The 15,310-nt window shown below is 39.3% G+C and overlaps 1 protein-coding gene across 1 annotated transcript in view; it reads left to right on the top strand.

Moving 5' to 3' along the window:
- The window catches only part of DGKI (diacylglycerol kinase iota), a 409,987-nt gene that overhangs the window by 350,436 nt on the left and 44,241 nt on the right, over positions 1-15,310 (top strand). The window contains 1 exon segment of the mRNA XM_020289707.2: positions 14,826-14,851. Within this exon segment, the coding sequence (XP_020145296.2) occupies positions 14,826-14,851 (26 nt within the window).

Genomic DNA, 15,310 nt, shown 5'->3' with positions numbered 1-15,310 from the left:
TACTCTCGGGCAGTGATTGTGGTTGTGGAAATATCCTTTGAGGATCACAATCAGATAAGAGGCAGAAAATTAATCTTCTTAGTGGGTTGCAGGTTTTGCTGGAATATATCTTGGAGATGAAATCAGTGGTGTCAGGGTAGAGATAGTTCCTGGCATCTGTTTCACCAAGATAGTTGGGTCCCATCCCTACTTACCTTTGACTGGTCTCAATCTCGCTTGCCCTAGATTATTACTCCAGCTGGGAAAAGGCAAGAGAGATGCCATGTATCTTCCTTTCTTCTTTGTCTTCCTGATTTACTCAAGTCAAGCACACAATAATACTCTGTTTCTATATATGTGCAAAATATTTAATAAGAGACTTTGCTTTCTTCTTAAATAATTGTTCCTCTATCAGTTATGCAAATGGAGGCCCTAAACCACTTGGAGGAAATGGAGTCACATTTCCATTTTCAATTTCAGTTAGTGGAAGAGCCAGAATAGAATTCCAGATCTTATTATGACTAACATTGAAAGAGGAAAAAAAACGTACTTTAATATTAAATATCCATTTTATTTAAAATGGTGCCAGGAAATTCTGGCCTTGTATTTCCATGAGGTCCGGGTTTTGCCAATGATCACAGCACAATGTAATGTTATTACTGTTGAGTGGCTTTCATTTTTTCTATTGTAAAAGCTGCTGGCCTTGCCCATTCACACTTCAGGAATACTGTGAATGTGAGGGAAAGTTGCTCAAATTCCTCTTTACAGCTTGTGAGTTCCTTGGAGGGCCAAACTGTGTATTGTTCCCTCTTGAACAGCACTTTGCACCGTTGCTAGAACAGTAGGCATTTAGTTCAACAAGGCAGGCTTTTTGGATGAATGGAAGAGATTCAATGTTAGAGAAAAGGTACTCTATCAAACCAAAATAGGCACGTGTCTGTTTGGATTTCTATCTAATCACAAGGTAATTATAGCAAAATAATATGTAGACTATTGAATATTTTCATGAGGCTGTGGAATCCATTTATATATTTCAAAGTTTAGCATGGGTATGCTTGATCCATGGAATTCACCTGTCAAAATATTAAAGATGCACTTGAATTCCTGACTCAGATGTTGGTATTTCCCAAGTGAGACAGTGAAAGGTAGCTATGGTGAGGATAGGAAGCTGTGGGCACTGTTGGGGAGAACAGCAGTTGGTGGGGCAACAAGGAAGAATTGTGTCATGAAGCCTGTGCAGTAAGATGTTCCCCATGTTATATCTGTGGGTAATTTTGGTTGTATCAGTGCAGTTTAGTCCTTCAAGAGGTTTAGATGCTCATTAAGTGGAGGGGAAGATGACTTAGCACATGAGAAACCATAAATTAACAAAAACGTAAGGATGGAACAGAATCTCAGAACTTTCTCGGGATTTCTGACAGAAGGAGACAAGGAGAAGCTGGAGCAGTAGGAAGCACAAAGGCATTCTGTGCAGAAAATCTCCCAAACAGGCTGAGAGAGCTAGAAAGGGACTCTCGGGGAACTATCAGAGTCTCCTTTCAAAACAAAACAAAAGACATTTCTCCTTCCTTCCAAGAACACAGTCTGCCTTAAGGCATGAAAGAAAGTTAGTAAGAAAGTGACAGAGCCTTCTGTGACAAAACAAACTAATTCAGCATCATCCGAATCTGGGAAAGTTGATATAGCCCCATGTCTCTGTGCACTCAGAAGTTAGAGTCAACCAGTATGGCAATGGCTTGTTTGCAGTGGCTGTGCCAGAAGTGGGGACTCAGTACACAGCCCGTCCTGTGTCCCCGGGAGCAGCTGTGTGCTGGTGGCTGGGTCCCTCTGCCATCCATTTTTGTGCAGTAGGTCCTCTCTGTCCTAGTCCAGTCACTGGATCTTTCCGGAGGGCCTGATAGTAACAGTTTGACATTGAAATCTCATCAGTTGGGTGAATGGAATAGGGACATAAGGTGCAGTGGATGATATCCAGGCTGAGACTAGTTGGCATTGATGTAGAAGACACTAGTTCTACGAGATGATGGCACTTCTCTCCTTGGGAGCCTAGTTTTTCTAAGCACAGGGGTTCAAAATTTAGCCAGGAATAATAAGACCCTCCTGGAGCATACTGGAAAAATGTCCATGCTATCAGGAATGCGGGCACAGTTTCTGAGGATGCTAACGATGATTTTTCCTTCCTTTCGGAAAGGGGGCAATTATCCAAGGTTAAGTCAGCTGTCAGGTCATCCTTCCTCAGAGATTCACAGCCTGTGCAGTGCAGGTTCCTCCGGACGTCCGCCCTGTCGCTGGGCTTCCGTGGCAGCTTCTGGCAAATGTGGGAAGCAACTTTTCTTTCCTGTAGATTGTCACGTTATAGGTAAGGGTACCTGTTGGAATGGAAACTAAATATTTGCTTCCAATTCTGACAATGAGAGAGGAGGCCACAGTTTCTGCTGAGTAGGACTTTGGCACATCTATCTGCAACACAAAGTGTCTCTGTATCTAAAACCCCACCTTCTGCCCACTGGTCCTGGGACTGACCCTTCAAAAGCTGCCCTCACCCCCCTCTTCCCTCTGAGAGCCACTGAAGCTCGCCCCTTGCCTCCTGCCCTGCTCCCCACCTCTACAGAGAGGGGCAGAGCCCCCAGGGAGCACAGCGAGGCACTGCCTTGCCTCTCTGGCCTGCCTTCCACTCCTGTTTGCCTTGTCTCTTTGGAGCCCAGTGCTTTCGTGCCCAGAGGTCTGTTTTGAGTTTTCAGCCACCTCCTAACAACCTCTTTTCCTCCCTACCACTCACCTCCAAAATAAACTGTCAGTCCTTCGCTGCTTTCTCAAGCTCTCACCAAAATTCTTGTTTTCTCAGCGTATCTGCCTTGGGTGAACAATTTCATTAAACAGGTCTAAGGTATGAAAGACTGATCCTCTTGAAATCCTTGCAGTGATATTTGCCTGCCAAGCTCAGGTTGGAGGGAAATCGACCAGTGATAGCTCAGCATGTCCAGGGGGGTCGAGGACGTGAGAGGGATGCCTGTATAGCCACTGGGAGTGGTAGTGGAGGGGGTTATAGACAGTGTGGAACTTCCTTGAGGTACCCCTGGGACCCTCTGAAACCACAACTCTAAGGAGACCAGAATAAGAGATATCTCCACAATATAGAGATACTGCTTATTTGGAATTCTGGAAGATAGAGACCACATTTCCTCCTTGTCTAACTTTTCTGGATCTTGTGCTAATCACCATGCCTAAGAACAACATCAGACATCTTACAGTTTTCCTTAATGCTTATTGGAAGTTAATCTCACTCCATGACTCCCTGAGAATCTCCTTGAAAGTGGGCATGAGATGTTATAAGTACCTCCCACAACTTCAGGAGTGGAGCTAATCTCATAGCACTGTCTAATATTCAAATATTGAATTAATTAAATCATTGTCACAGATAGTCTACGTAGTCCACTTTTTTTTTTTTTTTTTGAGACAGAGTCTCGCTTTGTTGACCAGGCTAGAGTGAGTGCCGTGGCATTAGCCTAGCTCACAGCAACCTCAAACTCCTGGGCTCAAGCAATCCTGCTGCCTCAGCCTCCTGAGTAGCTGGGACTACAGGCATGCGTCACCATGCCTGGCTAATTTTTTCTATATATATTAGTTGGCCAATTAATTTCTTTCTATGTATAGTAGAGACGGGGTCTCCCTCTTGCTCAGGCTGGTTTTGAACTCCTGACCTCGAGCAATCCATCTGCCTCGGCCTCCTAGAGTGCTAGGATTAGAGGTGTGAGCCACCGCGCCCGGCCCACTTTTATTTCTTATTTTTAGTATTACCATGTTTCATCGGCATTTGTTTTACCTTTTTCTCACAGACCCCCTTTCCTGATGTGTTACTGAGAAACTCTCCTGTCTTTAGACACAGAAGAGTTGGGAAGAGACAGCGACATTTTCGATTCTGTTTCCCATCCCCATGTCATGAACACAAACACCCTCTCCTGAGAAGCAGGTGGGATGCTAGGAGATGTAGACGGGAAAACTTCTGGGGTATATGACAGTTATCTTCAGGAGAAATGCCAAAGCAGCTTCCAACTCCACCTATTTTTTTTTTTTTGTCTTCCATTTTCTAAAACTAGGTTTAGAAGTCCTTATTTGGATTTCATAAAAATAACTAGCTGTGGCTGAGCCCTTACTCAATAACCATGGTACCACGAGGCAGATACTGCATATCCCAGATTATGAGATACGTGAGATGGTTTTGCTTATAAGCACCACATACTAACGCTAAACGTAGCACTCATGTGATTTGGCTTCACAATCCAGAGCTTTATATTTCAACTTATGCTTAAAAAGAAAAAAATTCCACATTCACAAAATCCAGATGGATTATGTCTCAACAGGAGTTGTTGGCCAGGGCTCCCTGAGTCACTAGGGTAAAGCCAGTGGCCCAGTGCAGCTTTTTCTAAAGGGCACTACCTGCCAGTTCTCTGTGCATATGTCTCTCTTGGTTGGTTTTAGAATAATATGCCTTTTCTGTTCCTTCACTCCCTTCTTAGAAAGTGGGCTGGCAAGGATATTGCAAAGACTGGTTTCTAAAGTGTGGCCTCACATCCTTTATTTTTGCATGACTGTGCTGTGTTTAGTAATTTTATTTTTCATTTCATCTTCAAAATGCTAAAATGTGTGATGGTCAGATTTTCAGGTTTTATGTTGAATAAACGTATTAAGGGTTACTTTCTTGCCCCCTTTTGCCCATTCCTCCTGCCTGCCTGTAGATTTCAAAGAAACCCCTTACCCCTCATTGTGTTGCAGTTCTTAGGAACTAACAGTAGGTGGCAGTAAAATTTCACACTCAAAGGACATTTAGGGGCCTCTCAACAGATTAAGAAGGGTATACAGAAATGCTAATAGTAGAAGAACGCTTTTGTATATTTAAAAGTTAATTTTTATGTTTTAGTTGATAATACTATATGTATTTTTCATTTACCACATGATATTATGAAGTATATATACATTGTGGAATGGCTAAATCTATCTAACAAATGTATTACTTCATATAGTTATTACTTGTGTGGTGAGAACACTTAGCATCCACTCTCTTGGTGTTTTTCAAGAATATAATATATCATCATCAACTCTAGTCAATCTGTACAATAGATCCCTTGAACTTACTCCTACTTTCCTAACTGTAATTATGTAGCCTTTGACCAACATCTCCCCAACCCCAACAGTACTGTTTTCTAAAGGTCAAACACAACTAAATATAGGAATCTATTTAAAAGAAAAATAAGCTATTTCAAGCACAGTTCACACGGGGGTCAACAGTATATATCTTTGGGTAGGAGAGTCTTAAAGACTAGGAAATTATGATAATAAATAAAGGGAATTCGTGGAAATTTACATCAAATGAAGAACTCACCAAGCAGCCTGTATTATCCCGTTCCGGAAATACTGTCCTTACCTCCACACAAATGCTTACCTCTGTCTCCGTCCTTCTTGTTCTTTCTGTCCCCTCTCCTCTGTTGGTGGTGAATGTTACCTTTGAGACTGTTTGGCATTCCCTGAATGGGTCTGTGACCACTTGAATAGAGAATGTGTTTGTCTTTCTCTCATTTCAATGCCACTTTGTGTGGTTGCTGTAACTTTCATCTCTCCAACCCTCATTCTCTCGCCTGCTCTCTTGTACTGTATGTGCTTTGTTCATTGTCTTAAGAGAAATAATTTGTAATTAGAGGGAGCAAAACAAAGAGAGGATTATATAGTTGATGGAGATTCTCAGTGCTAAGGGATTTCTGGTTCTATTTTACCTAATTAGAGATGCTTTGGGGCTGGAGTGATGGTGGTGAAGATGTCATTTGGATCTGTGGTCTCGATATTCCTCTCTCAAGTGATCAGAATGATGTCATAGGCCTGGGATACCAGCTCTCCAGGGAGAGGCAATGCACGCCCTTGATGGAAACTCCAGGGAAGAAAGCTATTGCCCAGAGATAACGATCTACAGCCCCGCTTTCAAAGCATGTGAAATCCCTTGGTTTACTTGGTTTAAATGAAGATGCTTGTCCATCAACAGTTTTAGGAAAGAAATTGCATTTGTGTGGCATCATCGCTCCAAGGTAAAACAGAAGAAACACAGAGATGGTGTTTTTGCACCAGGGATGCTGACTCTTGAAATGTGCCTGGAAGGAGCCCGCAACTGGGAAATCAGTTTTCACTTGGGACTTCTTGGGAGTTTAACTGAGAGTTAGCATAATGGCTCGAGAAGCAGGCAGCGAAGTCAAACCTGGAGAATCTGGACTGGGCCTGAACTTTCCTGCAGGTTCACCATAGGAACAAGAGTATTAGCACTTGGTGGGAGGCTGTTTTATTAATATCAAGAGAAGATAGGATTCCACCAAAGTGTGAGAAGGGTAGATGAGAAAAGCTCAGGGAACTCCCAGCATTGTAGTCAGGAGAGGGGAAATGAAATAAAAGAAAAATGACAGAAGGGAGAGGGAAAAATCAGTCGGTTTCTATAAAGTTATATATGAGGGCTACTCTTTCTTTTTCTGAGTAGGATGGATGATCGATCACCCCATGCTTGTAGAAAATAATATTTTTGCTGTGGTCCTCAACTCTAAAGCTGGAAGGTAAAGAGGAAAGACAGGTATAAAAGAGAAAGTTAAAAATAAAATACACGCATAGAGTGAATTACTTTCAGTATGTGGACATGTATGTGCTGCGTTGTTCCCCAGTGAGGACTTCACAATAAGGAACCATTTATTTATTTGTAGTGGGCCATGCAGAGCTCTAGCTCCCCCTAGCATTCCTCCTTTGTTTTCTATTGTAATTCCATCCCGGTAACCAGGAAATGAGGGGCTTTGGCTATTCTAGTCAGGCCCATGTGTTTGTATGAATATTTCCCAACCCCACTTACCCCATCCATTGTCTATTGTCTTATCAAAACATTCCACTCCTGAGTATCTTCAGAATATGAACCTCTGCCCTGTGCCTATTCAGGCTCTGCCTTTACACCTTCCCTGCATGTTTATTCCAAGCTTCTTCTATGTGGTGGCCCCATTCCTTGGCTGACTCCCCACCAGCTGGTGGTTTAGAAGTGGCAAGTAGAAGTTATATGTGTTTGGAACACTGGGAAGGAAGATAGACATTCATTCGTGGATGACTATCTTAATATATAATAGTTCTGTGTAGCTAGGTCTCCAATTCTCATCCACTCTAGCCTCTATGTTTAGGGAAGATTCTAAAGTGGATAATCTTCCCTCAAGGAAGGAAATGATATAGGCATTCCAAGGAAAGGCCAAGTGAGAAAGCCATGGGTGCTACTGAATTAAAGTCATGAGATGAAAAGAAAAACAAAATAGTGTACTGAGACTAAAACAACAACAACAACAAAACCCTGAAAAACAGAGGTAGGATAATATTATTCAAATAAAAACATCAGGACAAGCTTGTAAGTTCGAAACATTTCATAGAGGTAACCAAGAAAATGCATGCATTCGAAACCTACTGTGAAGCATTACACCAGATCATAAAGGTGCAAATAGTCACGATGCCCATTATTTCAGTGCCAAGTTTATCAACTAAAAACAATAAAATGTCATAAGAGGTACAACACCTTTAAAAGACCTTTGTCGTCACAAATATGACACTCCTTTGCTTTTATGTCTTACTTTTTGCTGGTAGAAAATAGGCACATTTTCCAGTGCCTTATCATTGATCTCCTTGAAAGATAAAAGGCCGTGGAGGGAAATTTGCTGATGGAAGGAAATCTGAAGAACCATCTCTGAGTTTCCTAGAGATTGTTTATGTCTTGGTGAGGATAGAGTCTAGACAGAGTGCTGTCCAATGTTGTAGCCTCTAGCCACCGTGTGCCCAGTGTCTCATTTCCTCAGATTCTTGATATTTGCATATAGTAATCTAAAAATGATTCATCGAAAGATGGTATAGTTGTATTTAGTTGGATAATTGTATATATTCAGACTTTTCCATGGAAACACCCTATTCCAGAGGAGAACAAACTTCACTTCCTTGGGTACCGGGAGACTTGCCTGAATCTGACTTCCTCAAACACAGATTTTTTTTTCTTTTTTTAAAAGTTTGTTGCTTTAAAAATTGAAGTGTCTTTTGCTTTTGGATTCATAATGTGGCTGTTCTGGTTTCAATATGAAAATAATATTTTACTTTTTACCAGTTAAATTACATAAACTTCCATCTAAAATGGTTTTTTCTTTTCCCAAAGCTCCCCTTATTTCCAAGTTTCTGTGTGTAACCTAATTCAAGAAGTCTTGTCTTCGTTTAAAAGTACGGATATTCTACTAAGCAGGGTTAATATTGGAAAAGGGACTTTCACCGGCAAATATTCAAATCAAGACTCATAGAAGAATAATTCAAAGTGAAATGTATACAAACATATAACTATATATTATCCTAATTTTTTTAAAAAAATGTTAACTTGATAGATAAAATTGTTGTACTTAGTGTATACAACATGATATACATTGTGGAATGGCTAGCTCATGCATAGTCATTTTTTGTGGTGTGAACACTTAACATCTACTCTTATCATTTTTAAAGAATAAAATATATTGTCATTATAGTCACAATGCTAAACAATAGATCTCTTGAACTTATTCTTCCTATCTAACTGTAAAACTTTGTATACTCTAGCCTCTATCTGCCTGCCCCACCCTCTAGTAATCTTCATTCTATGAAATTAGCATTTTTGGATTTCACATGAGTGCAGTATTTGTCTTTCCGTGCCTGACTTATTTCACTTAGCGTGATGTCCTTCAGGTTTGTCCACGTCATTGCAAATGACAGGGTTTTCTTTTTTTAATGGCTTACTAGTATTCCATTTTGTGTGTCTATACCTCGTTTTCTTCATCCATTTTATACATTGATGGATAATTGATTCTATATTTTGGCTATATAATGCTGCAATAAACATGGGAGTACACATCTCTCTTCAACATACTGATTTCATTTCCTTTGGATATGTACTCAGTAGTGGGATTGCTGGATTATATCAGTTCTATTTTTAAGTTTTTCAGTAACCTTTATACTATTTTTCATAATGACTCTACTAATTTATAGTCCCACCAGCAATGTGCAAGGGTTCCCTTTTCTTCATATCCTTGACAACACTTGTTATCTTTTTTTTCTTTTTGGTAATAATCATTCTAGCAAGTGTAAGGTGATTTCTCATTGTGGTTTTGATTTGCATTTTCCTGATGATTAGTGCTGTTGAACACTTTTTCATATACATGTTGGTCATTAATATGTCTTCTTTTGAGAAATGTCTATTCACATCATGTTTTCCATCTTTTAATTGGGTACTTATTTATTTTTGCTATTGAGTTGAATTCTTTATATATTTTGGGTATTAACCCCGTATCAGATGTATAGTTTGGAAATATTTTCTCCCATTCTGTAGGTTGTCTCTTCAGTCTAGTGATTGTTTCCTTTGTTGTGTAGAAGCTTTGTGGTCTGATATAATCCCATTTGTGTAGTTTTGCTTTTGTTACTTATACTTTTGAGGTCATATCCACAGAATCATTGCCTAGACCAATGTCATGGAGCTTTTCCCTAGGTTTTCTTTAGTAGTTTCATAATTTCAGGACTTACATTTAAGTTTTTAATCTGATTTGAGTTGATTTTTGTTCATGATGTGAGATATGCATCTAATGTATCTCTTCTACATGTGGATATCTACTTTCCCCAACACCATTTATTGAAGAGACTGTTCTTTCCCTATTGTGTATCCTTGGCACCTTTACCAAAAATCAGTTGGCTGTAAATGCATGGATTTATTGCTAGGCTGTCTATTCTGTTCCATTGGTCTATTTGTCTATTTTTATGCTAGTACCATGTTGTTTCAGCTACTATAGCTTTGTAGTATATTTTGAAGTCAGATAGTGTGATGCCTCCAGTTTTGTTGTTTTTGTTCAAGATTGCTTTAGCTCAATGGTGACATAGCACATCTTATATTTTCCTGGTTAGAGCTGGAACCCATACTACTAAGTGAAGTATCCCAAGAATGGAAAAAACAAGCACCACATATACTCACCAGCAAACTGGTATTAACTGAGCAGCACCTAAGTGGACACATAGGTACTACAGTAATAGGGTATTGGGCGCGTGGGAGGGGGGAGGGGGGGCGGGTATATACATACATAATGAGTGAGATGTGCACCATTTGGGGGATGGTCATGCTGGAAACTCAGGCTTGTGGGGGGAGGGGGGGAATGGGCAATTATTGAAATCTTAAAATCTGTACCCCCATAATATGCCAAAATAAAAAAGATTGCTTTAGCTATATTCAAGGTTTTTTGTGGTTCCATACAAATTTTAGGATTTTTTTTTCTATTTCTGTGAAGAATGTCATTGGTATTTTTAGGAATTATATTGAATCTGTAGATTGCTTCACATAGTATGAACAATTTAACAATAGAAATTCTTTTAATTTATGAGCATCATATATCTTTCCATTTATTTGTATCTTCTTTAATTTCTTCTATCAATGTTTTATATCTTAATATATTTTTAATTATTATTCATCTCCTCTTAATCTTTATTTCCCAGTACAGTGGTGACACAGTAGGAAAAGCCCTCAAAATTTTTCTATAACTTAGCTAGTTCAAAGGCTCTAGGAAAACCTTTGCCCTTTTCACCTCTTGTAGTCTTATAATTATTTCTTGATCACTGTTTCTTCTCTTTAAGTTTATGCTTCACAAAGGCTCTATCTCCTTCTCTTTTTTCTCTCTTTTTCTGCCCTTCTTCCATCTGTAAATTTCATGGAGATTTATTAATAGTTTTTACTTGCTTCATGCCATCATCTTTTTTTATGTTCTGTGCCTATGTTTTGTTTTCTTCTTGTGGTATTTGTGCATAGATATCACACTGGTTCCTTCTTGATTATTACTTGCAATATTTGCAGTAGATGAGTTTCTCTTGGAACGTCTAGTTTGGGATAGATAATTGGAGTGAATGAATTGGTATGCTGCTGGAAGTTGGACTTTGTGTCTGTTGTATTCAAACTCTTTTCTAGCAGCACTGTCTTGTGGGATTTGATTCTACTGGCTAGCAGGACTCACTGGCTCACAGCGGAGGGCTTTCTGCCACAGGTTTTGTGGTGTGTGATACAGCTCATGTCTGTTTAGCTGACTGTGTTGAAACTCTGTCTTTCCCTGAAACTTGGTCCCATTTTTACTGTATGGTAATTCTTCTTCATATATGATGGTTTAGGTTTATAAGTGTCTGGTTGAGTCAAAGATAGTATTTCCTTTACTGTTTCTCATCTTCTCTGTTATTTTCCATGGGTTTCAAAAACAACTGAAGAGCAGAGAAATTTTTCTTCTGCCTTATTAACATGGAAGGGTTGTAGCTATGGTCTTTAACTTGACCTCTGCTTTTTAACTTGTCTTCTTGTTCTTTTATGGTTCACTCTCCACAGCCTGCTCGTTCAAAACCACGAATCAGAGTGTGTGACTTCTCTGCCTCACAAGCTTGCTCCATTTAGCCTGGCAGGTAAATTATAGGCACTTCACACTGGCCCCACAGGCCCTGTGTGCAATGGCCCTGCCTCTCCTCTGGTTTTTGCTTTGTTGCCCCTTTACATTTTAGCAATGCTGAGTTATGCAAATATCTGATAACACACTATGAAAATTCATATCTGTGCTCCTTTTCATATTCCTATTGCTTCTGCCTGGAATTCTTCTCCTTTCTAACTTACCTAATAAGCTCCTATTTATTTTTCAAAGCTCAGCTTAGATGATTCTTGGCTTTTGAAGCCTTCTTTCACTCTTTTGGAATAGAATTGATCCCTCTCTTTATGCTATCCTTTTATTTCATCTATATTTTGATCACTATATTTTTTATACTATATCATAATCTTTTTTTTTTTTTTTACATATTTTCTTCACTAGATGATGGGTTCCTTCAAAGTGTTCTGTGTGTCTTCATCATGTGGCACAGGGCATGGGACTTAATAGAATCTTAAGTAATAAATTGAATCAACATGAATTAAATGATTGAAACCTAAATAACAAATGTTTAAGCTTAATAAAATAGGAGAAATATTTTTAAATGCTAGGCTTGAAGTTTTTTTTTTTTACTTTGCTGAATTTAGATGAAATAAAAATGTAAAAAATACAAAATAAATAAAACAGCAAAATAAATATAAATATTCTGTAGATCATAATAAAGGACTAGTGATCAGGGAAGGGTGAAGAGGGAAACTGTGGGTCCTGGAGTTATTTGAATGCTAGGAATAGTTTACATTGTGAGGGCAAATGCTAGCTCCAAGATAATGTATACATGGAAGAAAAATAAACTGTCTGGGACAAAACCACATGTCTTTCAGGTGTGGTGTGAAGTATGAGCAGAGTGCATTCCTGCATGCCTCAGCTGTCAGGCTGAGGAAGATTATCTTTTCCTGGGAGTCAACCTCTGTTTTTAAAATAACTACTTATATTGCTGATTTCAGGATATTTCTTCTCTCTTGAGCTAACTTTTTATGCCCATTCCCAGCAATAATGGATGATGTGCATGTCTCAGTAGTGTAGTGTGGTGACTCATTGCAGTGAAAGGTGAAATACTGGGTAAGGATTGAAATACTCCATATGTCTTAAAATTCCACAAATCCAGGCATGTGGGAGACATTCAGCACTGAAACTCAACATGACTAATTTTCACAAAACACTCTGAAATCAATAGTCCTTCCCCTCTGCCTGGACATACTACAGAACACATCCCATTGGGACTCTGATGGAGCCATCTGGAACGTTTCAGATTTAATATCAGTGCTTTGCTTTTGCAGAAAGGCAGCAAAGATCTGGCTGCATAAACTCTCCATCTCAGAGTTTAGTTGTCCATTGGCATGAATTTTTCTGTGTTCCTATAGCTTTGTGAGAAGTTAATTGCAAACAATCTAAGATGTATTTTTGCTTGCTTCTCAAACAGAGACCACCAGGAGGGAAGATGTTCCTTGTTGCTGAGTTTTTTAATGTCCTAGGCAGCTTAAGAAATGAGCTCATCTTATTTCAAATATATGTTTCTCTTTAGAGTCACCTTCCTTGCCTGTTTCACTTCCTGTTCAGCACCTGCCACCTTTTATTTTTCCTAATCATTAGGGCAGATTATGAGCATCTCTGTTTCTGGGTGCTTTGGATGTTCTTTGGCTCCAAGAGTGCTTACATGGTAACCAATCCAGAGTTTGGAACTCATTCCCTAGCCCCCTTCCTCATAGCTGGTCTAGGATCAGGCAAACTTGTCTTGCAGGTAGCTTGACAGTAGCATGATGACTTCCTGGGAGCTTCAGGATGTTTCTTAGTGTGAATACCAGTGTGGTGGTGCTGAAATTAATTCCACAAATTTTAATGATGGGCTGACATGTTCCAAATAAGATATAGTCTCAGTTTTCAAGGGGGTTACAATCTAGTGGAAAAGAGTGGTATGTGGAACAGTACCAAATAAAGGAACTTCAAGGGACAAATAATCAGCTCCACCTGGGGAGGCCAAGTGGGGTTTTTCAGGCAGTGATGACTTAGTGATTGTGGTGGGTTTCCAGTCATTGCTCCCAAAGTCTGTCTACTGGATGCCAATTTTCTTTCCAACAAAACTTGGGATTCTCTGTTGTTTTTATGCAAAAGTCTACTTGAAGAGACTTGTACAGTTGAAATGGTTTGACACTTTGCCACTAGTGGAGGTTCAAGGCTTGCTCTCTGTTACTATTGTGTCTTTCTACTTTACTGTTCACTTACATAATAAGCAATAATATTGCTAATCAGTAAAGTAAAACAATATCAAACAGCCCAAAGCAGCTAAAATCTTTCTTTAATCGCTTGTGCATCCATTGGATGATTGTTTCCCAACATTTGTCATCATGTCTCATAAATATTAGTTTTATTAGCAGGTGGTTTTATTGCCAAACTCCTGCATTGATCTTTGGTCATCTCCCTGCTACAGACCCCAGTGGGCCAAACATTCAGAGAAGAGCACTCCTCCCTGCTGGGGGAAGTACATGATTTCATGCCTTTCCCTTCAAAATTCCAACAACTCTAAATACAGTACCACGTGTCTCTTGTTCTCCTCAGAAAAGAATAGGCCGAGAATCAAAACTGTAATCTTCCAAGCAGGGGAGGTGAATTCATCTCCAAGGTTGTATCTGTATTGCTCAGCTTATTTCCATTCATAGTCAACAGAGGGGAAAAGAGGTTTTTATGGTTGATGTGATTTTTCACTTGAAATTACTAATTACTGTCATAATTAGAGCTGAACCCACAAATGATATGCAAAAGTTATTGGTTTATGAAAGTTCTGTTTGACCCCAACCATTGCCCTCTTGTCTCATCCCGATTCTCAGGGGTTTGGAGACATAAGGCCAGCACCTACAGGGTCTGTGTCTTACTTGCTCAAGCATCAAACTCCATGAAGGGTGGAGACAAAAATCAGTCTATGATAATGTTGCGTGTCATTTCTTTTACTTCTGTCTCAATGTATTCTGTCCATGTAGATCTCTTTCTACCTACACACACTCAATCTAGTGTTTATTTATATCCCTGGCATTTCCTCTGGAGACCTGGCCTTAGACACCATCACGGGATTTCATCTAATTTGTTGATAAATCCAGACTTATCTAAGTTTGTTTCAGCCCTGCAACACCATGCAGGGACTGACATTTTAGTTACCTGTAGCACCCAGCCAATCCAGGTAAGATTTGGGGCTGCTAATTGGAATCTACAGTGTAACCAACACATTAATTATGCTGTCTACTATATTGAGTTTTCATTTAATTGAATTTTGGGGTTATGATTTCTGGGAAATTATTCTTGATCATTGTTATAATTGTCACACACAAAATATTTATCATGCTTATTGTCTTCTTTTAGGTCACCAGTCTCTTCAGAAGATCATGGTAAGAATCTGTCTTATTTATACTAATTCAGGAGGCCTGATCCTTGCATTTCACTATCAGAGCAAAGAATTATTTAAGAAAATGTCTCTAAGATGTTGGCCTTGTATTTTTTGAGTGTGAGGTGTCAAGCACTTTTAAAAGGTTTAATCACCCTAGCTAAATTTGATATCTGTGTTAGTTTTAAATTTGATAACCATTTTAATTGACAAATATTGTGACGCTTCATGTATTTTGCCTGATTTCTGTCCCATCACAGGTAACTTTTTGTGACTTCAGGCTGGTCATGTAACTTCTCTGAACCAGATTTTCATCTCTAAAATGGGAATTTATAGTAAATATTCCCAAAGTCTCTTCCAGACTAGACATTGAGACCATGCCCTGATCACTCATTTGCAAAGAATATTCTAAGTCCGAAATGAAGCTAGTTAGTAAGTGGTAGGAGCTGTTACTCAGTTGAGG

The sequence above is a fragment of the Microcebus murinus genome, chromosome 9, assembly GCF_040939455.1.
Source record: "Microcebus murinus isolate Inina chromosome 9, M.murinus_Inina_mat1.0, whole genome shotgun sequence".
Taxonomy (NCBI): Eukaryota; Metazoa; Chordata; class Mammalia; order Primates; family Cheirogaleidae; genus Microcebus; species Microcebus murinus.
This window is presented reverse-complemented; position numbering and strand designations above follow the sequence as displayed.